Source organism: Falco peregrinus, chromosome 7 (genome assembly GCF_023634155.1).
Source record: "Falco peregrinus isolate bFalPer1 chromosome 7, bFalPer1.pri, whole genome shotgun sequence".
Lineage (NCBI taxonomy): Eukaryota > Metazoa > Chordata > Aves > Falconiformes > Falconidae > Falco > Falco peregrinus.
Genome location: NC_073727.1, coordinates 53148729 through 53174444, shown reverse-complemented (window position 1 = coordinate 53174444; position 25716 = coordinate 53148729). Strand labels below are relative to the sequence as shown.

The following is a 25716-nucleotide window of genomic DNA, read 5'->3' as shown; positions in this document are numbered from 1 at the left end:
TCAGACCTTACATATAAGCAGACAGAAGAGTGTGGTTGCTGCTCTGTTTAAATGGATTGAAAGGGAGGCTCTGTGGCCACCTCCGTTGGTCGTATGCTCTTACAGGTGAGGTCATCTTCATTTCTTGTGAGCTGCTCTGTAATGACCATAGTGCTGACTGTCAATTTTCATCTCTTGGGCTATGAAGGGAAGGGAAGAGAATTCCTCGTGCCCCCTTCAGGAGTATTATTTGCATAGTGAGCTGTGCTCTGATTTTTTTGGCTTGTTACTGCTCTGTTTGCATGGCACCAGCATGATTGGGAAATAGGTTAGGAATATCACTGCTGAAGGCCAACTATGTCAATACACCAGGGACTTGTCAGCAAACTCTTTAGCTGTGCTCTTTCGATCTTGTCCGTGCTGGCTCTTTACCGAATACTCAGGCTAAGACCCTTGAATCTTAGCTCTATATTTTCACTGAAGAAAATGTGGCACCACTGTCTCTTCTCTTCCAGACCTATGTGACCTGTGCCCTGGGCATACCTTATGTTGGTTATGTGATGATCTGCTTCTCAGCTGTAAACTCCCTCTGCTCTCTGCTCTTTGGAAAGATCTCTCACTTCATGGGTAGAAAACTTCTATTTGCAATAGGTATGTAAAGGTCACATGAAGGCCTGATCATCTCATGTAATATATCAAATCCAGTGCTCCCCACTTTGTATGCACTACAAAGGGAGAGCTTTCTGTCAGCTGTCAATTAAAATCAAAGTCAATCTGGAGGCAAACTTCATTCATGAGAAGAGATGCAGCACAGTTAAGCACTGTGGTGAGGTCACTGCCTTTCATCACTTTGCTGGTGGCATAGTTCACCCTGCTTTTGAGGGCACTATCTATTCAGAAAGTGCCCTACAGCTTTGATGCTTTATAGCTGTAATGCAACCAATGATAAATGGTCTTACAGTACAGATGTTGTGGCCTACACTATACCTGAGAAGGACTTCTCCACTGGGGGGGAAACCTCCTCACCTTCATGGAGCAAAAGCAACAGAGAAGCTCATGAGATAAGTTTTTGATTTGAAACTCAGGGAATGGTAAACTTGGAAATTTTAGCAACCGGTTTGGGAATTTCAGGAAAATTTTTAAAGGTTGGCCTTGTGTTGTTTTCACTACTTGTGCTATAGAGAGAAAAATAAAGTTAAATCATATGCCAGGCTAGAACAGCTTGAGGGCTCATGTATGGGACAGTAATTTTCATGTTGCCATGAGATTTGTATATTTAAGAACATCTCCCTCTCCAGTGTATAACATAGTAATGGAGGCATATAAAATACCCAAAAGTATTTAATTTCTGTCCCTATACCCACTAAGCATACTGAAGTGTACTGATATCTTACTTCCACTACACAGTAATCTGTATTATTAGAAACATTTCTGACTGAGTCAATGTGCATTTAGACAGTCTAGGCATTTCCTCCACGGTCCACAGGAAATTTTAAACCTGGGCAAGGAAGAAGAAATTTGGAGCCCTTTATCTTACAGTGACTAGTTCAGAGATTCTTCTGTATGTCTCTGTCCTAGGTGTATGTCTCACTCTATGAAATGCATTTTAGAGTATAAAACCCCCAATAGTACTACTACACCCAAATTACTATATTATTACTGTACTGTTAGTAAAGCAAGACCTCTGAACCTCTCAGTTCTGCTTAATGGTCTTTGTACTCAGCCTGTGAAGGTGCACCTGTGGGCAGAGGAATCAATGGCTCATTTACAAACTGCTTTTAAAAAGCAAGACAAAAAGTCACCAGACCTTCTAGATATCCTTAACTGTCTCCTGCGGTCCTGAAAGAAAACCTACACTTAAGGACTAGGTAAGGAGAGCATATTAGTGCTTCCTCCCAGCTCCCACATGCTTCACATAGTGACTGCAAGTCTTTCAGCAGCCCCTTCTACTCAGTGGCAGTTCTCTCCTTTGGATTAACAGCCATACCAGCACCCAGGATCTCCCAGCTCAGAAAAGTGCTCACAATTACTAATTGAAGGCTGTCAAAGGACTGCATTGTCTTACGTTTCATGTGATATCAACTCAGTCAGCAAAAAATCTCATTGAACTGGAAGGATTTTAAGATTGCCTTGTGCTCTAGTTGGAGGAAGAATTTAGAAGTGTTATCTACCACTATCTATCCTGTTTGTAATCACATTTATATTTCTCTTCTTCCTTTCTAAATCAACAGCCATGGTTACAAACACCGCCTGTATAATAGCACTACTGCTGTGGAAACCTCATCCTAAGCAGCTTGCTGTGTTTTTCATATTCCCTGCTCTTTGGGGCCTATCTGATGCTATTTGGCAGACACAAACTAATGGTAAGTCCTGGTGACAATAAAATGTATTTATTGAGGTATAAAAATCTGCATGTTTGTATTTATAAAACAAGGTGTGCATAAAAATGATAATGGGTTTATGACAGCTTCTAAAAGTAATATGTCAGCTCATGGGAAAGTAGAAGAAATAGGAACAAGTTCGAAATAGGAAAGTAAAATACTCATTAAACAATTTTTTCCAAGATGAAGAGAGAAGAACACTGCAGAAGATGATAACAGGTATTCAGAATAAATATTCTGGAGGAATATACATATTTTAAAGAAAATTAGAAACCTAACAAGAATGATACATTTAGTCTGTCTTTTGCAATAAAGGAAAGCACTCTGGATAAAAAATGATCTCAAAGGCTAGCAACAAAAGAAGCAGCAAATTGGTTGTTAGGAGTTATTAGAAAAAATTGAAGGAGAAAACCACAGAGAGCAACATTACGCAACCAAATAAATCCATGTAGTTGATCTGCTCCATTTCAAAAATCGATGTGAAAAGGCATAAGAAGGCAATAAAAAGGAGCAGAGTCATGGGAGACTTCCACTTGAAGGAAGACCTACAAAATAGAGCTCTTTACCCTGGACAAGTGGTAAGTAAGGAAAGCAGTCAGTAAGATCATTAATAGAATGGAGAAGGTAATTAGAAATTCACTATTTCTCTTAATAACAGAACTAGTGGCACCAAATAAATTTCTCAGGTAGCAGGCTTTATAGAATTCAAAATAAATGCTTTTTTTGACACAATGTATAACCAAAGTATGGAATTCATTGCCAAAAATGTAAATGTTTTTAAGCTGGGTTTACATAACTTCAGGGGAAAAAGTTCTTGGAGCTATTAAAACCTGGTGGTCCGGAGGAAATCTCCAATTCAGAAGTCCCTGTCTTTGATTGCCAGCATCAGGAGGATATTGGAGGGGAAAGATCACTGTATACTTGCCTCATTTCTTACACTGTTATCCCAGGAGTCTATTACTGGAAGTATACCATTGGACTTCTTATCTGGTGCATTATGGTTGTTCTTACAATCTTTTTTTCTGCTTTATGATATAGTGCAATTATTATGTACTTAGAATTCAGATAATGAGCTGATACAAACCAACTTCCTTAAGGAATTAGTCAAATTTTTCCCTTAGTCAAAATTAGAGGAAATTCTCTTACAGGCACTAAAGAAAGACTCTAAAATGCTGGAATGGGCAAGAAAGAGCTATAGTCTATGATGATGAAGTAAAGTCTGCTCATGACTGTCAGTCACATTCTTTTTAAATCAATGCCATAGCCCAAGTCAGAAAGATAGTTAAATGCTCTCCCATCTGCTCCACTACTTTGCCTCTTATTCCATGAATATTTTCCTCTGTCTCAAGTTTGTATTTGGCAGATGCCATAGGAATATGCAAGTGACAGAACTAGACATCTGGGCCCACACCAGCTTACGGGTCTTGGCCTCCCTCCCTCTGGTCCCTCTGGTCGCTGCAGCAGCTTAGATGATTTTGCCCACTAGATAAATTGTCATGTCCCTCCTAGAGAGCCAAAGGGAAAACACCACAGTCCTTTGCCCGGCACTGTGATCTCTTTTCAAGCACATGTAGGGTCCCTGCCTCTACACATGAGGAAGTGACCAGCCAGATTCTCTGTCCCTGCAGCAGCTCCAGCTCATATCCTTTAGAGGAGAGCTATTACATACAAGGGACACACTCGCACCTTCTCTCATCACAGCCCACAGTCCTGTGCCTTTGGTACAATTTTAAATCAGTGCCCTCATTGATGAGGTTCATGGAAGGACAAGAGTGAGGATTTGCTCTCTCTGAAGTAAAACTCTTCATTTGTTTCCTGCTCCTTCAGCCAGTCTTCCTGACTGCTCATCAGGCTTCTTCCCAACACTCTTGACAGCCATATCTTATTTTTCCACTGGAAGGTGGGTCCTTTATCCCACTTTTCTGTTTTCCAGAAAGCCTTGCCCTCAGACATTTGGCTTCTTTTAGAATCACAGAAGCGCTGATGTTAGAAGGGACTTGGATGTCACCTGGTCCAACCCCCTTCCTCAAGCAGGGCCACCCAGGCAAAGCCAGTTACCCAGGACCATGCCCAGTCAGCTTTTGAATATCTCCAGGAAGGGAGACTCCACACCCTCCCTGGGCAACCTGTGCCAGTGTTCAGTCACCCTCATAGTGAGGAAGTTTTTCCTGATGTTCTGAGGAAATCTCCCATGTTTCAGGTTGTGCTCACCACTTCTTGCCCACTTTTCTTGAACATCACTGAAAAAAGCCTGGCTCATCCTTTTTGCACCCTCTCTTCAGGGATTTACATACATTTGAGATGTCCTTTGAGATGTGGACATCCCCTCAGTAAGGTCCCTGCATGCCTGAGACAGATGGACCTGATGCCCTTGTTAGGAAAAAAGGGGTAAGTACAGAGGACCTAAGTGTCAGAGAAGGTGGCTGGGAAGTGGCTGCAGTTCCCAACCTCCCAATGAGGCACAGATGGTGGGCAACGCTTCACACCTGGTGGCAAGTGAGCTCTGCAGCTAAGTGACAAGACTGACCTCTATTACAGCACTGTAACAGGTCATGTCCATTCCCAGACTCTTGACAGATACTTGTTCAAATTTCATCTTTGTGTTAGTTGGGAAAAACCCAAATGTTCCTTATGCTTGCACAGTATCTTTTTTTGTCTGTACCTTCTTTAGCTGTTCCACAGCTGCCAGTTATAGAATTATACAGTTTGCTTTGTCACATTGTCACAATGAAACATCAAGTGATGACATGAAACGTTATCAGAGAGGTGCAGTGACATTACTCCATAATGCTGCATCCCCAAACAGGTTCTTCAGTTTGAAATGCCCATTTAGGACTAAATCTCTTCTCCTTTTCATCAGTTTTATATAGATATACATCATATGAGAAATTTCCAGCCCCAAAGTCTAAAAGGTGAGATAAGACCTCTAAAACAGCTTTGGGGACTAAGCTCTGCAGTCCTTCCTTCGGCAAGCTCCCACGACAGCTGCTTGGGCCTCAGTAGATTAACCATTGAATAAATACAGTGGCACTGTGCCACATACTTAAGTCATTCTGTGGTGACAGAAGATGGCTTGCTTTGGCCTGCTGCAGATAGTTAATACTGGAGTTCCCCCTAGAGGATGTATGGGCTGCCAGTAGGTGAGTCACTTCATCTTACAAAAGTTTCCTAATATGTTTGTGTACGTCTGTGGACACTCTCACTTATTTCCAATGAAAGCTGATTCATTTCGGAGTGTATAGTGCCCTCTCTTATCTAACCTGAACACAAATGCTATTGTTACCCCACTGGCAATAAGTGTGCTTGGGGTGTAACAATTGTCTAGCGCAGAGCTATCGGGCAGACTACAGTAAAATAAAGTTTTTCCCAGACTGACGTGCGTCTTTAGAAAGGATATGAATCAGTCTGGGATTGATTTCCAGCGGTCCTGTTATATACCCATGCCTACTAGTACCAGGGGAAGGAGTGGGAAAACAGGCAACGGTAAATAGGGAGGATAACTTCCATGGAAGTGACCTGCAAGAATTCAGACCTAGCAGCCTCTGCACTCAGCCAGCCTGGCAGGTCCTGCTAAAACTTCAGCCTGGCAACTTGCACCACACTGCACTTGACAGTGTTTGTGATAATGACGAATGTTTAAGTTCGAAGTAAAACCACCAAACCACCACTGTGCTCCTATGTAGCTTTCCTGGAATGAATCCTGGAAACAAGAAATTTCCTGCCGAGTCACGCCTTCCTATAGCTAAACCTTGGACTAGGTTCTCACTCAGTCCTTACGTTGTTTTGATTGGAAAAGAAGGCTTCAAAATAGCAAGGGAAAACAAGTACTAGCTGAAAGCCAGAATCTTTACACATAGAATTGTCATGGGATCAGTAACTTTCCTATATTAAACTCTTCTCACTACTCCTTTTCCAGAAGATAACACAGGGTGTATCAGCAAAGTTACATGAACAACTTGTACTTGTTCATTTATTAGGCAAAACTGTGAAGGACTGTCAAATAAATCACACTATACTACACTCAGCCAGTTTAATGAACTAAGTACATCTTGTGATGTGCTTGTCCAGATTTTCCATCATTTCTAAAATTAAATACTCAGGAAATGTCCTCTTATAGTAATTAGAATGTAGTAAGTTTTTACATACAGATGATGTCTCCTCCTTCTTAATAAAATTGAAGGGTTAGTCGAGCCTACCCAGACTTTTAGATAACTCTGTACTCCTCTGTGCCTTTTGGCTGAATATTTCAAAAAGATGTGCTGTTAAATAGAAAAGCGGATGAGGAGAGTCAAGGTTCATGATATTCCTCTCCTTCCCTCCCTGTACACTACAGCTGAGTCAGTGGAAACGCCCGCTTCTTTATCACCACTGATGCTAGCTCAGCACCCAGGGGAAAGCAAGCTCTGTCACCTTCCCTGTGTGCCCGACTAGCCGGACCCAGAGGCTGGGAATCCTTCCCTGACTCCCCACTGTGGGTGTGCAGCTGACTGAACACAGTGGGAGCCTCCCACCGAACATGACTGCGTTAGGATTATCATTTTAACTATATCTCTATGTCAAGCAAGTTTTCCAGTTGCTGCCCAGAGGTTCTGTATGCATCAAGGATATTCTTTTGCCAGACCATCCAGGAGCTGAAAATCTGAAAACCTAGTTATCTCAGAGAGGTAAACCTCCTCCGCATATTAAATCTGAGCCCAGTTGTAGCACTCTCCTCAACTTTCTGATTTCAGTGTTTTGGGTAAGTTCACGTCCCTTAACTCGGCAAGTATGAATAGCACACATTACTACCATCAGCAACACTGTGCTAGCTGCACCTAGGAGGGTCCTGAGGCCAAGTTCTGGTGAAAACAAAGAACATGCATTTTACATGAACAGTCTCTGCATGTTCTTAGGTAGGTAAAAGAAACAGCTTGAAGAACAGGTGCATGCAGGGTCCTTGCAGGTTGCCCAAAAAATGTTGAAGGATGGCAGCAGGGAGGTCCCTATTGTTCTTTACCCTTTCTGCTCCACAGTGAAAGAGCAATTTGGTCCCTGAGAGCCATGTTGTCCCTAGACAAAACCACCTGTTCTGTGAAAGCCTGTAAGGACTTGGTATAACCTTCTCAATGGTTACACATGGAGACTCTATAGAGTCAAGGACCATTTCTGGCCATCTCCTCTTCCTTCTGACTTACTCACTTGTCAGTGCCAGAACCATCTTTTTCTGTGGCTGATAGTTTGAAAAATAAACTTCCTGCCATCTCAACTGCAACAGAGCCCATCCTTTCTTCCTTCCTCCCATTTTCTTCCTTTTTTCTCTGATAGTCTCTATTTTATATTTTTTGGTCTGTTATTTCACTTGAAACAAGTCACAGGAGCATGAAAATGTTTTAAGACAAAGCTTGTATTTTCCTTTCTTTGACATTCCTGAGGGAGGGTCTACCTTCCCCACTGTGGTCTATTTATTCCCTTTGCAGAAAATACATGGTTGTAGACTTAATCTTCACAAGGTGTGTCTCTTCTTCCTTCCAGCACTCTATGGCACTTTATTTGAGAAACACAAGGAGGCTGCCTTTGCAAATTACCGTCTCTGGGAATCAGTTGGATTTGTCATTGCCTTTGGTTATAGCACCAAACTGCAAGTCTACATCAAACTGTACATTTTATTGTCTGTGCTTGCGTTGTCTATGGTGATGTATGGAGTGGTTGAATACCTCAAAGCCCAGAGCTCCCTTGGGACAGGTACTGCTACAAAGAAGGGAAATGTAGGACCCCTCGTCCAGGAAACACACATGTAATCCAACAGGGTCAGAGCAATGGAGGGAAAGCAAACTGTCCAGCTCCTACAGACATGTCTCCAAGGGTCTTCCAATGTGTGCTGTCTCCAGAAAGGTGGTAAAGGAACAGATTTCAAGGCCAGTGTAATGCAAATGTCTTAGGAGTACAAATATCTTTTGACATCTCAGCTTTATAAAGGAAGATTACATGACTTCACCCTTTCATACAGATGACCTACTAAAAGTTTTCTCTTTTTTTTTTTAATCAATAAAATGTTGATAAATGCAAACAAGACTCTTAAAAGTCCTCGCATTTTGTATCTGTGGATGAGACCTATTACCATAGCTTTACAATCAAAACTGAAGCCCGCATGTGAAATCAGAAGATGACAGCAACTGGAGTTGTTCAGTTGATTGCAGACCATACAAAACATTTCATGGAACCACCAATTATAAAGATTTACATTGTTCTTAACCTGCATTCTTTAACACTTGCTGTAAGTAAACTTGTCAGCAGACAACAGACAACTGTGTTTCAGTCCATGTTATCCCTCTATCCCAGCACTCTTTCCCTTTTGGTTTTCCTGTCTCCAGTTTTATTGTCACCACTTACAGCACCTTTCTCCCAAAAGAGATACTTTGCACATGACCAAATACTTCAGTCATTATGAACTTTCCCACTTACCCATCCATGGACAGAGCTGTTTTCAAGATAAACAGCCAGGGCATGTTACTTGGGGAACACAGCCATGAAAAGGATGCAGATAACACTGAAAGTCATAGAGTGAGAAGGAGAAAAGGAGGATGGGCCAATGCTATAGTATCTGCTTGTGACCTATATGCATCTAGCAGTGCCTCAAGTGAGGATTTCCCTCATCTCATTTCAACTTTTGTATAGTTTTATCCATACTGTATTGTTTCCGGATTTGGATTTTTGTGGGTTTACTGCAGGAAGAATGCTACAGTGCAATTACTGCCAGTGTCCCTATGTCTTGATGAGAAAGCACTGTACAGGTATCATGATCATTATTGGTAATGACGCTATGATCAGACCCTCTGTGGGAGGCAGACAGCAGAAAAGGAATTGAAGACAAATGCTGTTCATCTCCAAGATGAGTGCTGCCCCTGGAAATAAACTACATGGCTAGTTAAGTTGCTGCATGCCATGAATCTAACATTTGAAACTACTTCTTCTCAGTTATTAACCATAACAGAAGGATGAGGCACCATATGGTGTGACAACATGATAGAAATCAATAATACAATTGATGTGGAAAAAAATCCCCAAATTGTTAGGGCTTTTAAATAACTGTACCTTTCATGCTAATTTACTATCTAACATTTCTTGTTCCCAAGCACCTAGATTCCCCCTTCAGACTTCACCTGTGTTTATTCATGGAGTTTCAAACGATAAGCTTCTTTTCCAGGTCTCATACAATTAAGTATTAAGAGTTCATTATGTCCTGCAGAAAAGGCGGTGACAGGTGGCTCCCTCACAGATCCACCTTTCTCTTGTGCCTTTGTCCTGTCAGCTCAAAGGCGTGCTGTTAATCTCTGTGTTGGAAATACAAATGGCATAACTACTGTGGCTGCAGAATCCTGACAGTATCCCAGCTGCCCTGAGATTACAGATGGATTCACTAGGCTGCTGCTGATTCTCACCCTGTCCTTCTTCCATCTGATACAGAAACTTGAATTCATCTCGATAACAGTGAAACTCATCTCCAAATCCTCTTCTGATTCTCTTTTACACAGCAATATTCAATGGCAAGTGAAGCAAAGAGGATTTTTGAGATCAATATCAGTGAAAATTTGATCTGTGTGAATGTAATCATTTATTATTTGTAACAGCCCAACACAGAAATCGGGACACGCTACATGAGATGCTATAGAACAAAAATATGATCCCTTCCTCAGAGGATGTACAGCTTGATAGGTTTTACTCTTTACTCCTGTACCGGGTCTGGCTGGGGTGGGGTAAATTTTCTTCATAGCAGCCCATATGGTGCTGTGTTTTGGTTTTTTGTAACTAAACCAGTGTTGCTAACACACCAATGTTTAGGCTGTTGCTGAGCCGTACAGCTCCCAGCTTCCAGGTTGTCACTCTGCCCCCTCAGTAAATAGGTTGTGGGTGGCCAAGAAACTAGAAGGTGACACAACCAGGACAGCTGAGACAGATTGACCAAAGGGATATCCCGTACCACACAATGCCATGCTCAGCAATAAAAGCCTGTGGAAAAGGAGGAGGAAGTGAGCGTGTTCCTGGCTATGGAGTTTGTCTTCCAAAGCAACCACTACGTGTGCTGAGGTCCTGCTTTGCAAGAAGTGGCTGGACACCTGCCTGACAATGGGAAGTAGTGAATGAGTTCCTTATTATGCTTTGCTTGCACACGCAGTTTTGCTTCATCCATTAAACTGTCTTTATCTCAACCCAGGAGTTCTATCACTTTTGCTCTTCTCATTCTCCCCCCACCCCCCACCCCAATCCCATTGGTGGGGTGAGCGAGCAAGCAACCAGGTGGGTGCTTTCTTGGTGGCCAGGGGCAACCCAGCACACCTCCTTAATTGTATTGTACTCAGTGTGCCCAGGATTTGTCTGCAGTAAAATTTAGCAATGGCAGCCCAGAAAATGAGTCCTCACTCCACAGATTCAAGCTAAAACTGTGAGGAGCTACGAAGGAGCAAAAAAAAGGTGCTCTGACCTTGGAGAGAACCTCAGTATCACAGATAGAGTCAGCGTGGGAGACAGAACTTTGTGGCCTGTGGTTTGGGGAGCTGTTTTCCACTCTTTATTTGTCACAGAACCTTACTGCAGTCTTTTCCCCAATTGTAAAATAGGGGGAAATCCAACTCTTCCACCCCACAGGTAATGTGAGGAAAAACTCCAGTACTGTGGTAGTGAAAACCACAGCTACACATGGTGATGCAGTGAACATGGTTACTCCTGGGAAAGGGTGAAGATAAAGATGCCCATCTGTTTTGGACATGACCTAAATGGAAACTTCCGTTTAGGACATCATTATGCATGGATAGTATACAGTTATAAAATTGATGTGATTTTCTTTACTATAGAGGCAACGGGGATTTTGCTGCATAGCATATCAAAAAAACTTCAGTCAGAAGTTCAGCTAGGAACGCCTCTTCACTGAAATGCAAGAAACAAAATGATGGTTAAGTTGCTGTGACATGAGGCCTCTGCTCTTTTACAGCCAAGGAAGACCCCACAGGGCCTGCTTCAGCCTGGCAGCCAGTGAGCAGCATAGGTCTGTCTGTGCTGAGGGCTCACTCAGCAGCACGGTGTAGGTGGACTCATCCTTCTTCATCCCATGTTTCACTGCCACACAAGCTCTTACCTCACCCACGGCAACAACAGTGTTCATCCTGCAAAGAAACACTAGCTTTTATCAGTCTGATATTTATGAGAGCAGGTATGGCCATCTCAATGGACACTGGCTTCAGGGTTTGAAGTTGTAGCTAAATGAATCCCCCTCCAGACACATGCCTGAAACCTTCCAGAGCTCTAAACCAGGCAACGGGTAATAAACCTGCTATTGCTCACCTACAGAATGCCCTGTGTTCCCTGGTATCCTCAGTCCCAAACTGTGGTTCCCCAGAGGTATAGGAGGAGAGTCAGGCCTGCACACAAGAGAACCATGAGAACATGAAGGTAATGAGGACACTGAGTGGGGCTACCTATGCCAGAGAGGCCTTGAGAGAGGACAGCCAAGTCATTTCTTCCAGAGATTTCAGGGACTGAGGCTGGGCCATACATCAATCTCTGTTGAGGATGTAGGTGTCGGGAAGCCCACTTATTATGGTTTTCATGTGCAATGTAAGGTAGGTTCAAGTAATTAATAATGATATATTAAGTAATGAGGCACATAATACTGTGGTGTCTTATGGCATGAACCAAAGGTCCAGGCAGCTGGAGGGTCTCAGATGCACACACAGGAGGTCGAGGGGCTTGACCAACACTTGCAGCTGCCAGGACATCTACACCTGCCTCATGGCGCTGTGCAGCAGGCTCCCTCCATGACCCACGGGGGTGGGGGTCCATCCTGGGGGTGGGGGTCCATCCTGGGGGCAGGAGTCCACCCTGGGCAGGTGGCAGAGCTAAGCTGCCATGTCCCGACCCTTGAAATTAAGCTGCCATCCCCCAACGCCTTAAAGGCGATAGGGAAGACCGCTGGTCGATCTGCCGAGTTTAATTACAGAGACATTCTGCACTGACTTGGCAAACACACGCCTGTAGTGCCTGACCCAGCAAACTCACACTTGTAATGCCTGACCGTTAAGGACTGTATTTCCTCCCATAGGTGTAAAACCGAGCAACTGGAAGCAGCTGTGGCCAGCACGAAGCCCAAGGTGACACGCGCGCATCCCCGGGAACACCAGCACTGGGTAGGCAGGTGTTACGTTCCAGGGTGGTCAGAGACAGCCCGAGCAGTTTTTGCATTGTGGAACAGTGTCTGCAGACACGTGGGTGGGTTTCCAAGTTATTAAAGAACGGGCTGAACACAGAGCCCTCTGGGGATGCAGGCTGTGAAGAGATGGGTGTTCATCTGGGCACACGTTTATACAGAGCAAAGTGAGTTAAATTTGTGTTCATTCATTTAGACTAATGCCTAATCCTAGAGTTACTGCTTCATCATTGCATTTCAAGAGCTTCTGCTTATAAGTGATATGACTTCCTTAAAAGTGGGTACATGTTTGTTGTTACTTACAATATTTGATTTTCTTTGCAGTTAATTACCAGGGAATTTGAAGCTGACATTTGTCATATCTAGGTTTGGTGGGCCAATTTCCTGCAAACTACTCCTGGAATGCCAGAGGTATGAAACGTGTTCCATTAATACAAGCTTATATGAACAAAACACCAAAGAAGGCTTCATTGTTCAGACATTACTAACAGCTTAAATCGTGATTACCTAGAAGAGACTGTGATGGCACAGTTTATGACACGCTGGATTCACGTACAAGAGTGCCTTTCACTGAAACACTGCTGATAGCAATGTTGAGATGTACAGAAAAGACAAAGCTAACTGCAGTCTGTAAGTTGACTCATCCAAATTCTTAGCATGGCTACTTTCAATTACACTTTTTTTTTTCTTAAATTAATAATCTGCTCAAGGAATCAAACCAGCTACTATAAAACTTGTTTAGTTTTGTATAGGTGTTTTGGTTTGGGTTGGGTTTTTTTTTGTTGTTGTTGTTGTTTTGTGTTTTAGCATGTGACATAATGCTGTTTAATAAACAGACAGGAAAAAGAACTCCCAGGAAAGAAAGTGGAAGCAAAGATGACAAAGATGACAGTGGAAGCAAAGTTTCCTAGGGCCACCACACTAGGTTTGTGCACAAGCTCAGCAGCAAACGTCCTGGGGTCTGAAAGGAAGCACTCTCTGCAAGACTACTTTCCTCTTCATGGTATTTTATGTAAGTCCTGTTACATCATGACCACTCTTCAGTACCTACTCATCATGTTTCTCTCCCGTTCCCTACAAACTCCTCAACCAAAGAAAGCTCTCATAAGGAGGGTTCAGCTGCAGTCTGAGAGGGAGGGAACCTCTGCTCTCTGAGGGGATTCAGAGAAATAATCCCGGTGCAGTTTAGATGTTGCTCCCTTCCAACACTAGCTTAAACTGCAATGGAAGGGCACTGCAAATCTGCCTGTAAAACATCACTACATATATTAATACACATATTACTACCGGAAGATAGAATTACATACTACTTTGGAATATAGAAAGTCATCATATGCAGATATTAAAATTTTGACCACAGTGTCAGTCCATTAATGAGGCCTAAAGTCCCTTTTGAATGGAAGCTTTTTTCCCCACATCCTGAACCAAAGCTTGCTTCAAATCCTTTCATTTTTAGGCAATGATTCCCTCGCTTCAGGATATAAGATGGTCCAGGGCTATTTTTAACCTGCACATGACAGTCCTATGGTGAAGTATAAAAGTATAAAAAAATATTTCAACACCGCTGTCCAGCTTCCCAGCCTCCCTGAAATACCACCCAAACTCTTCTGTAAAACCCTCCTCCCATCAAGTCCCCATAGAGTCTTCTGGTTTTTCTCTCTGCATTGTAACGCACTTGTTACAGACCCCACAACCTGCTTGTAGAAGAGTTGCAAGCTCTTCAGAGCCTGTTAGCAGCAGCAGAATGCATTAGGCAGCCAAGATGTAGGTACATCATACCAAATGTCATAGTGGAGAAAGAAACATGCTTTTTCACTCCGCATGATTTTTTAAATTGCTTTCCACATACAAATAAAATAATGAGAATTTTAAACTGCTTTGCAACTTGCAAAACTTTTGAATTATGTTAACTTACATTTTGATAATGGTAAAGCATTTCATTTCACGTTTGGGGTTTTAGTTTTAAAACTAAATTAACATTTTAAAAAACTTTCTAAAACATTGTCTTTTAAAAAAATGAAAATAAGATATTCTGAAAATTTCAAAACAAGAAAATTGAAATTAAATAAAAAGCTGGCAAAAGATTATTTTTGTTCACTGGAAAAAAGCTTTCCATTTCAACAGATTGTAATTTTTCCATAGAAGACACATCCCTGGCCAAATCAGCTGCATATTGCCTGCAGTACTTACAGGTGTGACATGTTCCCTGGGTTTCTGTAGTTGTTTGGAAGGCAGAGGCTACTCATTCTGGAGTCTAAAACTCAACCTGAGAAGAAAGAAAGGATGTCACTTTGGATGTGAAGGAGTCTTGTCTAGCATATGTCCCACTCACTTTGTATTTCTTTTGCTTGCTACTTTCTGATAGCAGGTGGAGGTCTGTATGGTAATGTCATGTCAGAATGGTCCTCAGTACAAACATTCTTCTCTCACCCAAGACATTCTGTTCCAAACATGGAGTCTAATCCTCAATGAGCAGGTCTGTAGGATTTCAGGAAATTAAAACTGAGAGAAACAGCAACACTTTCGAATCTATAGATCCATGGCACTTTTTGTCCACTATGCCACCAGACAGGCTAAGACAGGTGTTTTAGTTTGAGTCTTGTATATATCGAACTAGCTGGGGAGGGAAAAGCATACTCCATGGACTGTTTGAGAATTGTTATGCCCAAAATAACCCAAAAAACATTTTTTTATCCATAAAAATAGATGTGGACCATCATCTGCTTCCACTATAGATAGTGAGAAATGGTATTTCATTCAGAATCTACATACCTTTCTATGGAACATTTTTGCCTTGAGAGGAAAGTCGTGAGACAAGAATGTGCCCTGCTGTTCAGGAACTGGGGTGGAGCTCACTGGAGGAGCAGCAGCAGATTATCAGTGAGATAAATGAGCGTATGTCAGAGGAGGAAAAAAACATTGGAAGCAACAGGCATTTTCCTATTGTCTCCCGTCAGTTTTGCATTGGGCTTTTAATCTTAATCAAGAGAGTTTGCTCAGAGCAGGGCAACATGCTAAGCTGGTAGAATGTCTCAGTAATGCAGCAGTGTCAGGTAAGTTTTACTAGGCAAAGTTACAGCCATTAGGCTGAAGGCATTTGCAAAAACCAAAAAGTCTTAAGTATTCAAGAATTATAAGCTTTAGGACAGCTACTGCTGTTGTAAGCTACCTCAAAAACAAGGTAAATAGTGTGGAGACTAGAACTTTGCAGCAGTCAGTGCTTTGTGCTGTCTTAACAGCTGTCTGGAATCAGTGGCCTTTACATAGCTTTCAGCTAAAACGGCCTTTGACTTCTCAGTCGTGGACCATAGAAACACACAGGGGCGACATGCTTTGAGAATATGTTGAGAGTGACAGGTATTAAGAATACAGCAAAGGTGATGACTGCTAGCACAATCTGTGGCATTAATTTCATTGCTTCCTTTCTGGTGATGATGTTTTCTTTCAGCTAATAAGGTGGAGATGATGGCAGAGGACTATGATAGAAGAGATGTCTTGAGGCCATTGGTGTTCCATCTCCATGGGAATGTCCCTGCAGTAGCCTGTGAGGTTTTACTGGAACACAGCTGGACTGAATTCGACAAAAAGGAGCAAGATGACTCAGACTGGAATCTGTACTGGTGGAACTCACCTTTCTGCGTGACAGACCACCACAGCATTAAACCATGGCAGACAGCCACTACCCAGAAGCATCATAAAGGAAATAAATTAGTGAGCAAACAGTTAACATCAGAGCAGCAGAACACAAAGAAAAGGGTAGGCTATTTAACTTTTGTGTTGATGTTAGGTTATATAGACATCATAAACAACAATTTTAGCTGGCAGGAGGCAGATGTACACTGGAATTGTATTACAAATAGAGATAACTCAAACAATACACAATGTAAAAATTAAAATTAAAGTACTGGTTTTAAAAGTATTTCTTGCAATATTAAACTAATTCCAGAATAAAAACAGAGAACTGCATTTCTCAAAACATCCTCAGAAATGCCAGTCTTTCGAAATTATTTTTCCTACTGATCTTTGCTTCTTTTCTTTTCCTAACTAAGGGGTCTTTATGACTTGAAAAACTGGTCACTTTACACCATGGAGCATTCAACACGCACTCAGTTTACAAAGGTGCATTATAATATGAATGACACAAAATTATCATTGAAGAATCCGGTGAGCTTCCCAACATTCATTTCCAGAAATTAATTTTGCATTGTATGAAACAACAGTATGAAATAACTTTCATTTTATGACTGGAAGGTTTCTGTAGTAGTTCATATGGAAAGTAGTTTTTAAAAAATCTATATACTGCTCCAGTATTTTGTTTCAGATAAGCTCTGAATAAAGAAATAATTAGGCTTCCCAAGATAACAGAGAAATTCATTATCAGAGGGCAGCATATAAACTGCAAATACCACGTTCAGAAGACTGGATCAAACCTCTGTCTCACAGACTGCATTAGCCACCTGATGGGTACAGTGGCTTGGCAGCTTTGTTTTGCTTGCATTAAAACTGGTGATCATCTGTGCACGGAAAAATACTAACACTGAACTGAAGCATTTGAGATGGTGATCAAAATACCGCCCTTCCCCTGTACATCTTTGCTGCCCCCAGCCGTCTGAATGGAAGTAACTGTTCAGAAGTCACTATTTTAATTTTGAATCAAAATTTAGGCTAAATGCTGGCTGTAGCATGCTTTCACTAATGCCAGAAAACCTGTAGAAAGATGAGCAGTGGGGCTTACCAGCTGTGTGCCACATCCCCGAAGGATTCATAAGAATTTGTTTGCTATAAACCCTCTAGGACAAAAAAGATAGTAAAGTAGGTATGTGTATTACTACAGTTTAAGTCCATATGCAGTCACACTTAATTTGGATTATTTGTGTTCCTACAACTATGAACTATAGCTGGTAGAGCCATCACTGCTTCTGGTTACCTAATTAATGCAAGTGGAAGGTGGAGGAGATAGGATGTGAGAATCAGCCTGTGAAAAATAATGTGGCATGTGTCATAACTGGTCTGTGAAGGATTCCAAGTTATAGCACCTGACAGAGCTTCTCATTTATGTAGGTGTTTTTATGTCTCCTTTTCAAACCAAATTTGTGCCTTTACTTTCATAAACCCTTTGCTATTGTATTATAAAATGTTACTTGAAAAACATGTCTTGGTAAAAACAGTAGCCAGACAGGGGTTGGCAAAAATACTGTGAAATCCTCAGTAGTCCCACCGTTTGATTACACCAATGGAAGGTTTGCCGTTGATTTGCCAGAAAGTAGAACAAGGCCCATACTTAGGTACCATTATAACCTCCCCGTAAGCAGGTGCTAACAAGGTGAATGCATGCATCAGCAGGGTCAATGCATACATCAGCAAGGTGTTTGCACACGTGCATCGCTGCATGCATAATTTCAGAGACTGACTTGCACATATCCCCTATCTGTTACACCTGTGCAGGACTGTAGGACAAATTATTTCAGGATCAAAATGCTTCCTGCAAGTACAGTCAAGAATGCTTAATGAAGCAAGAAGCAAGCAGCACACAAATAAAATTATTTTTTATTTAATTTACAATTAGAAGGGATTATATGCACAGATTATTGATTGGCAAACAGCATTTTAAGGCTTGCAAACAAAGCCTGTTTCGTGTATTACTATAGAAACAAAAGGAATGTCAGCGTATTAACTGGAGAACAGGAACCTTTTGTTAAAAGGAATTCCTGCGAATAAAAACAGCAGTCCTTTAGAAAACAATAGTATCACATCTAGTTTTCCAGCCAAACTAAAAACATTCATCACATTCACCTTTTTCATGATGTTTAATTGAGAAAAAAAAATCAACATAGTGGGTTTTGGTCAGTGTAAGGCAGCACTCAACTGAAAATCTTGGTGAAACATTGAAAAGAACACTATCTTGCATTTCTTTTAATTAGAGTTTTCTTTTACAAGACATACACTAAATATTTCAGTAGTGAAAAGCACAGGCTTATAAACTGTTCCTTTGTTATACAGGAGTAAAGGAAAATCAATGCAATTTTATTATCACACCAGCCAACATCAAACTGCATGGATGTTCATGGCATCATAATCAAATTAATAAACTGAAGCATGTGTACGATCAGTATTAGTAACACTTCTTGCTCTATTCAATCTATTTCTTCCAAAGATGGTCTGTAACTTGAATGGTGATTTGCTGATAGTCTGATCCATTGGAAACTGAAGAGAAGAAAGACTGAATTCCATAATCTTGCAATTATTTTGCACTTAGGTGTGAGAAAAGGCTAAAGCAGCACGCTACTGAAGTGCATTTGTTGCTACAGGAATCCAAAGACCATAAGGAGATAACTGGTCTTCCCAGTCAATGGGCAGGTAATGAGCTGAGCTGTATAGGGGAAATGCTTCAGTGCTTTGGAAAAATTCAAGACAGATGATGGACAAGCAGTCTATGGGGAAGGCAGCTGAAAGCAGCGTTTGATAAATGATTAATCCCCCTGGTATCATGTGCTATCCAGAGAGCCTTAAAGCTGGAGAGATTCACTGCCCAGAAAGTATTACTGGAAGAATAAAGGCGGTAGTGGGAGAGGTTAATTCAAAAACAAAGCAACACAGAGGAGGTCTGAGGAAAGACTGCTGGAGGAAGAATAAAGGGCTGTTTCATCTGGAATAATGACCGGGATGGAATAAACATTACATTTTTGCTTCAATTGCCCAAGACAGAGTTCTTAGATTATGATCATATAATTATTGAATAATTTAGGTTGGAAGGAGCATCCAGAGCTGTGACTGTTCACTCAAATCCTGCTCAGGAGTTTTGGTCTAACATACAGCTCATGGTAAGGCCTGATACATGCTGGGATCTTCTGCTTCAAAGAACCCAACCAAACATTAATTACTTCCACATTTTTCATGATGGCCGACTGAGACAAAAAAGCCATGTAGATTTGTTTTAGTCAGCATAAGGCAGCACTGAACTGAAATTCAAAAAGCTTTGTAGATCTGAGGTTCTTATGCCATGCTCCTTAATTGTAGTCACTTCTGTAACTAACTAGCAGAAAAGGGAAAGTGTGATCAGTATCATGAAACAAACACTTTGATGAGAAGTACTAGGGGCATTTATTTTAATGTTAAAAACACAAACAGAGCCTGACTGCATCTCCTTCTTGTCTCACTCAAGCGACGTTTCATTCAGGTAAGTTTATTCCAAACGAAGCACCCGTCACTGAGCCAAAGTAAATTTCAGCCCTACAGATCCATCCATTCATTTTCACAAGGCTTAAATCTTCCTAACAGTTCTGATCAGCCAAGAAAATGGGTTGAGCTACTTACGTACATTGGAGCCCTTTGAGGGCAGGAATCACTTCTTATCTAGGATGATATTACCCTCTTCATCTTTGATTCGAACTCTTCCAGTGGCGTACTTGGTTTCCTGCCTGCCATTGCAGTACACCGTTTTTACAGTGCCGTCAGGGTACTCCCGCCTCTTGAACTGCACAGTACGAATCTCCTTTTGGCCATTACTGAACACCACTATTTTATCTCCATTCCTGAAAGAAATAGCAATGAATGAAGAAGTCACGAGAAGGCACTGTCTGTTATTAACCTGTCTCACTGAACTGTCTAATGCGACACAATGAAAGAGGAAAATAACGTCAAGAGGAAACTTCCTCAGCCAGGTTATAATTCACCTCAGAATTTACATAGGATGGCATTAGATATCCGATCTCACAATGAGATTTCAACACAAAGGTACTGCAACACATAGTGTAATACCTGATGGTTGGTGAGCTCTGCATTGTACGTGGCTTCTTCACAGAGGCACCTCAAGGCATTTTGCAAGCAGGAAATCTGTCTTACAACAGGATTTTCCCTAAGCCCAGAAGAGGCAAAGTCCTGCTGTTGTTTTTCCTCATTTGGCATAAAGGAATAGAGATATAATACATGAAATGCTTTGCCCGAGATCAGAAAGGGAACCCAAAAGCTAAGAATGGAGCTCAGGAGTCCTCACCCTGAGTCTTTTAGTACCCGCACAGACAGCTGGTGATCTCCCACCTGGCCAGTGGGAAGTTACATGGAACTAAATGAGGAATAATTCACAGTCACTTTGCCAGTGCTAACCAGTCACCTAGCATCCAAGGTGGAAGCGAACAATTTTCAGGGCCTCATTGTAGCAAAACCCTCCTTATCTTACAATTCCTGTCTTCTTTCATCTGGAAATTTACCAGCCAGGCACATTCCAACCAGTTTGAAATGTCAGTATCATTGTACCTGTGTCAGATGCCTGGTTCCTGTCATTAACATGAGACTTACTTTTCTACTTTTACTACTGTACCATCTGGGAAAAAAGTTTCCTTGAATCCATCACTATAGAGGTGTTTCACTGTGTGATCTGGAAATACAATTTCTTGTGTGCCATCAGGGTAATGTTTTTCTGTGGAAAAGAAGATGTAAAAAGTCTGTCTAGTGTTCTTTCATGTTATTTTACATAAAGCTAGATCAGATTTCTTTTTTTGGATATCATAGTGAGGGTGGAAATAATATCCAGCATACTGCTAAAGAAATTAAAGAATCAAATAATCAGATAATCGAAATTAGGAAATACACATTTACATCCCATTATTATCTTTGCTTTGTAGGAGGAAACTGAGCAGTAAAGTGATGGAGCACACTGGAAGTGAAATGCAAAGACAATGCAAAATGAGAAGAAAATACCCGATCTGCTGGTGTCAGAACCAGACGACACTTTCTTAACAGAAACCTTCCTGCACATAGAGTTCACATTTACGAGCACTTGCATACCTATCTGATTATTAGGAAACTGCAGCACCTCCAGGCCATCTGGATATGTGGTGTGGGTTGTCTGTGCATCTGCATAATAATAAATCTGGAAGGAGAATGAAGTGTTTGCAGCATTCTCACAATATTTGCATAAGCAGATTCAACCATAACATTGTGCTTAAAAATAAGCCATCTTAAAAAAGTCATTTCAAGGTCATTTTCTGCATCTGCCATCCGTAAAAGTAGCTATGTTTGCATTGCTGTTCCTTTCTCTTATTCACTCCCCTCCTCATGGCTGTGTCTAGATGATGCTACTTTCATCTCTGCAGCATGCAAGAGAACAGTGCACACATGAAAGTCATCTTCCCACCTCCACTTAGGCTCCCACCCATGCACTATTAATTTAAAATAGTTCCACTGCTGCCAAGGCTTCACTTTTTTCTGCTCTAGCTCTCTTTATTAACTATTTATATTTACATAATGCCAAGAGGGAAGAACCTCCTGGGCTAACTACCCTGCAAATGTGTAAAAACCAGTCCTTGCTCCAGGTGACTGCCCCTGTCCTTTGCCTTCTTTCACTCTCTTTTATCTGCTTGGCCAGCTACCCATTTGTTCCTTCTTTGGCAGTTGCCTTGACAGTTACCTTCATCTCTTTTGACTGTTACCTTCATCTCTTTCCACTTTTGTCCTTGTACATGAAGCAGTTTCACTGCTCAGGGTTGTTAAACCAACACCCTTCCTCATCAATTTCTCCCATAATTCATATATCAAGAAAAATGATAGGACCTTGCTGGAAAATCACTGAATTATTTTGTTTAAAAAAAAAAAATAAAAAATACACACCACTCTCTGATCTGGCATGATCCTCTTTACATCTCCATTAAAAAAGCTAATTGTTGTCATCCTTTTATCAGCACTGATCTCTTTTTTAGTACCATTGCAGAAAGTGATGATTCGACGTCCATCAGTAAGCACCTCTTCTACCTTCAAACACATAAAGCATCTAATGTAAATGAAATCAAAGGAAATGAGTAATATTGCACTGCCTTCCAGTTAAATTGGAGCTTGAAGTAAGTTATGCTATGCCTTTGTATTTCAAAAGCTATCTCTGCAGCACAGATACATTATTTTTGCCTTATCTGTGTGTAAAAGAGGCTAAAAGTAATTTTCTTTTCACAAAATTAACTTACATCTAGCACTTGGACCAAATTCTCACTCCACCACCTTGTTTTTCTCTTAAGAGAGGTGAGGTGCACAGCCTTGTGGCAATAGGGTTTTTCCTTGACCAACTTCTGTGCGTTACTGTCTGTACTTATTTCACATCTGTTGGGACACTTTCCACACAGGTCACTGAAGAGATCCCAGTTCTGAATTGTGTGAACCCAAAGGACTGAACCACTTGTATCAACACAGACTGCTGACATATCTTGACCACCATTTTATTTCAAGTAACAGAACCCTGTGTGGACATTCAGTACTACAGAATTAAATGTGACTGCATGCGGAGATCTGCAAAATTGCTCAAGACTTCTTAACAACAGGGGGCAATAATGCCATCAGCATGCTTTAGAAACAATGCATTGGTCAAGGAAGACTTTATACCTAGCATAGCCTCTGATTAATCAGTTTTCCTGGACTTACTATGGTGGCTGGTTCTGTTCAGCATATATCAAATCCCATAATATAATTTGGTGAAGTCTAAAGAAGAAGACAACCAGAAGATGTGGTATAGCTCTGCCATATGGCTCAAATTTTAACAGACTCTGCACAAAATGGGAAAACACCTCCCCCCCCCCCAAAAAAAACCCAACAAAAACCCAACAAAAAAAAACACAAAAAAAGAAAATAATGGAATAAATATGCTTGGGGAAAGGAAAGAGAGATGTGGTATTTCCCCAAGCAGGCATTGTAATGATTCCTGAGGACAAGATTTTAGGTTTTAGAAATTATTTCATTTAAACATTACTAGTTAGTAATGGGAAGATGGTCTTACACCTACTTATGACAAAAGACATTGCTACAAGAAGTCCACACAGTTTAAATGAGAAGTAATATGTCTTTCTAAAGGCATCAATCTCCATTTTGACCTCTCTCTAGTTGTACAAGAAAGTCTAGTTGACCACTCAATTTTATGAATTAAATCCAGTGGTAAAAATGTCAGAGTGAACTTTTTTCACAATTATTTTTCTGTTGAGGGTCAAAACAACAGATACTGCATTTTGCTACTTCTACCACAGGCAATCATGATTGGCAGAAACTTTCACAGAGCCCCATCTCAGCATTAGCGATAAAGGAATTGGCATCTCAAACCAACATTCCCTGAATGACGGTTATATTGCAGAAGCCATTTCTGTGACTGCTTATGGTTTCATTAATCAACACCTGTATGGGCAGGGTGGGATGAGAAGCCCAGGACTGAACAGGTGCATAAACTGAATTACTGTCTTGCCTTAATCTAGCTAAAAACCTTATCCAGAGTTGCAACTCAGTCAATATCAAGGGAATGTTTCAACAGGATAAGCCTGCTAGGAGCAGTGTAATTGAAGAGACCGAGTTCAGATCTGGCCCTGCTGAGCAGTGACAGCATTGGAAAGCGTGCTTGTTTGTCAGCAGTGAAACTAGCACCAGCTCGCTCAGTCGCCTTGCTGACAGCCTTTCCCAACAGCAACGCACCAGATCTGCAATGCCTAGGCTCATCTACAGAGTCAGCCTTTCAAGACCATTCCTGAGGTGCTGGGTGGAAAAGGTGACATGGCCACTGAGGAACGTGTTATCCAGTGTTGTGGCGAGGACTGAAGGAACACAATGGGAAGCCAGCAGGAATTGCCCACTCATCCCCTCCTAGAAGACAGGGACTTCTAGGGAAGGGATGAAACCAGCTACTCCCAGGACTAGGGGCAGCTGGGAGTAATCTCCAGATGCAGCTGGGGAATCGTTGAGGATTTTGACAGGTGGCTTGAGCAAACTGGACAGGCTGCATGGAGCCCAACTCCACTGATGTTACTCCAGGTGTAGCCAGCTGTGTATAATGAAAGACTTCTCCCACAGATGACGTTTTGCTGGCACAGCTCACTACCATTAGATTCACTTCCAAGGAAAGAGTGGCCTGTAATCTGGCACTAAAAAACACCAGCACTACCCCACTAACAGATATTCCTCCCAGCTCACAAATGAGGTGGCTGAAAGAAAAAGGACTTGGTGGAAGTCATAGAGCAAATCTGTGTGGCAGATAAGAAAGTAACTCGGTTACTTGATTACCAGCCCATCTATACGTATTTCTTACCTTCCATAGTTTGAACTTTACACTTCAGCTCTCCTTTAAGGAACACACACTTAATTGGAGACATAATTGTCTATGGCTACTTGAAGCAGTGATTCCCATCTATACTGCAGTCCTACTGGGGATCTCTTCAAGTATTTTTGCATCCTGTTTTATCTCACCTTTCCGTCACGATACTCTATTTTTTCCTGCACCTCTTCTTCACTGTTTCTTCTTTCTTGATGAAACATTGACCTTCTAGACATTATCGATTTTGGAGGCTACGTTATGAAAACATCACAGTCAGTGTTATATAAACAGAAATTTTGAAGATAGTGCCATTAATTTTAATCAAATGTGTCAAACCCATATTTACTTCATACACAGAGGGGAAAGCTGCCCTTCTTTTTGGTATTGCCTTGCATTTGTAATGAACTTTGATCTTTTAGTCAGAACTAGAAATGTTGCACATTAACTCCAATCAACTTCAGTTTGCAAAGCAAAAGGCAGAATAGAGAAAACAAAAAAATGAGGTGACAAGCGCATTCTGGCAAAACTACACTATAGGAAATGGAAAGAATAAACAAACACAAGAACAAAGAATAGAACTATCTCTGGATATCGGGTTACTGATTTGCAAAGAAAAGTACCTGTATTAGCCAGACCCGCTCTTCCAAAACAAATTACATGGTTCTTAGCTGTAGGTAATGCTAACTTAAGGGTTATTCAGGATGTTACACTACCAATTTATCGTTACAATGAGTGTTCTTTGCACTGTCTGACAGCACAAAAGAACCTTAAGTTAATTGACATCTGGCACATAGCATCCAGAACAGTTACTAACTGATGTTAATTACAGTTTGAAGATACGGTGTAATGTGAATTGTGGGATTCAAAGGAACAAGAGTACTGCTTCCCACAGGGCAATGATATGCTCCAGTAAAAGGCTGCAAATACAATTGTTGATGTTGCCAGATCCATCCCTAGAGCGCTGTGTCTGCTGCATAGCATAGGAAAGGGGAATGTAAGGTTTTCTTTTTCTCAGTGTGTTTTATTTTAGTTCGCAAATGCAAAGAAGACAGCTGCTGGTCACATAAGAGCCAGAATTGAAACCTTTGCTTCAGCATCCAGAAAAGCAGAACTGTCTGTAGATACTT

The 25716-nt window shown here is 41.4% G+C and overlaps 2 protein-coding genes across 4 annotated transcripts in view; one reads left to right on the top strand and one right to left on the bottom strand.

Moving 5' to 3' along the window:
• The window catches only part of UNC93A (unc-93 homolog A), a 28199-nt gene extending 11743 nt beyond the window's left edge, over positions 1–16456 (top strand). The window contains exons 6-10 of one of the 3 annotated variants that reach the window (XR_003551741.2): positions 495–630; positions 2211–2342; positions 12433–12948; positions 13049–13549; positions 15986–16456. Coding sequence is in view for 1 of the 3 variants with exons in the window: in XM_005230884.3 (XP_005230941.1) it covers positions 495–630; positions 2211–2342; positions 7872–8137 (534 nt within the window). In the remaining 2 variants the exon portion in view is untranslated. Of the gene's footprint in view, positions 1–494; positions 631–2210; positions 2343–7871; positions 8412–12432; positions 13550–15985 lie in introns of those variants that run through there. The other 2 variants (XR_003551740.2, XM_005230884.3) reach the window with 2 other exon arrangements.
• A 164-nt stretch (positions 16457–16620) lies between these two features.
• Positions 16621–25716, bottom strand: part of LOC106113018 (centromere protein J-like) — a 41534-nt gene continuing 32438 nt past the window's right edge. Inside the window, exons 15-20 of the mRNA XM_055811210.1 lie at positions 24742–24840; positions 22144–22284; positions 21322–21406; positions 20833–20953; positions 19852–20069; positions 16621–18741 (exon numbers count right to left, since the gene is read on the bottom strand). Coding sequence (XP_055667185.1) covers positions 19880–20069; positions 20833–20953; positions 21322–21406; positions 22144–22284; positions 24742–24840 — 636 coding nt within the window. The 3' untranslated portion in view covers positions 16621–18741; positions 19852–19879. The remainder of the gene's footprint in view (positions 18742–19851; positions 20070–20832; positions 20954–21321; positions 21407–22143; positions 22285–24741; positions 24841–25716) is intronic.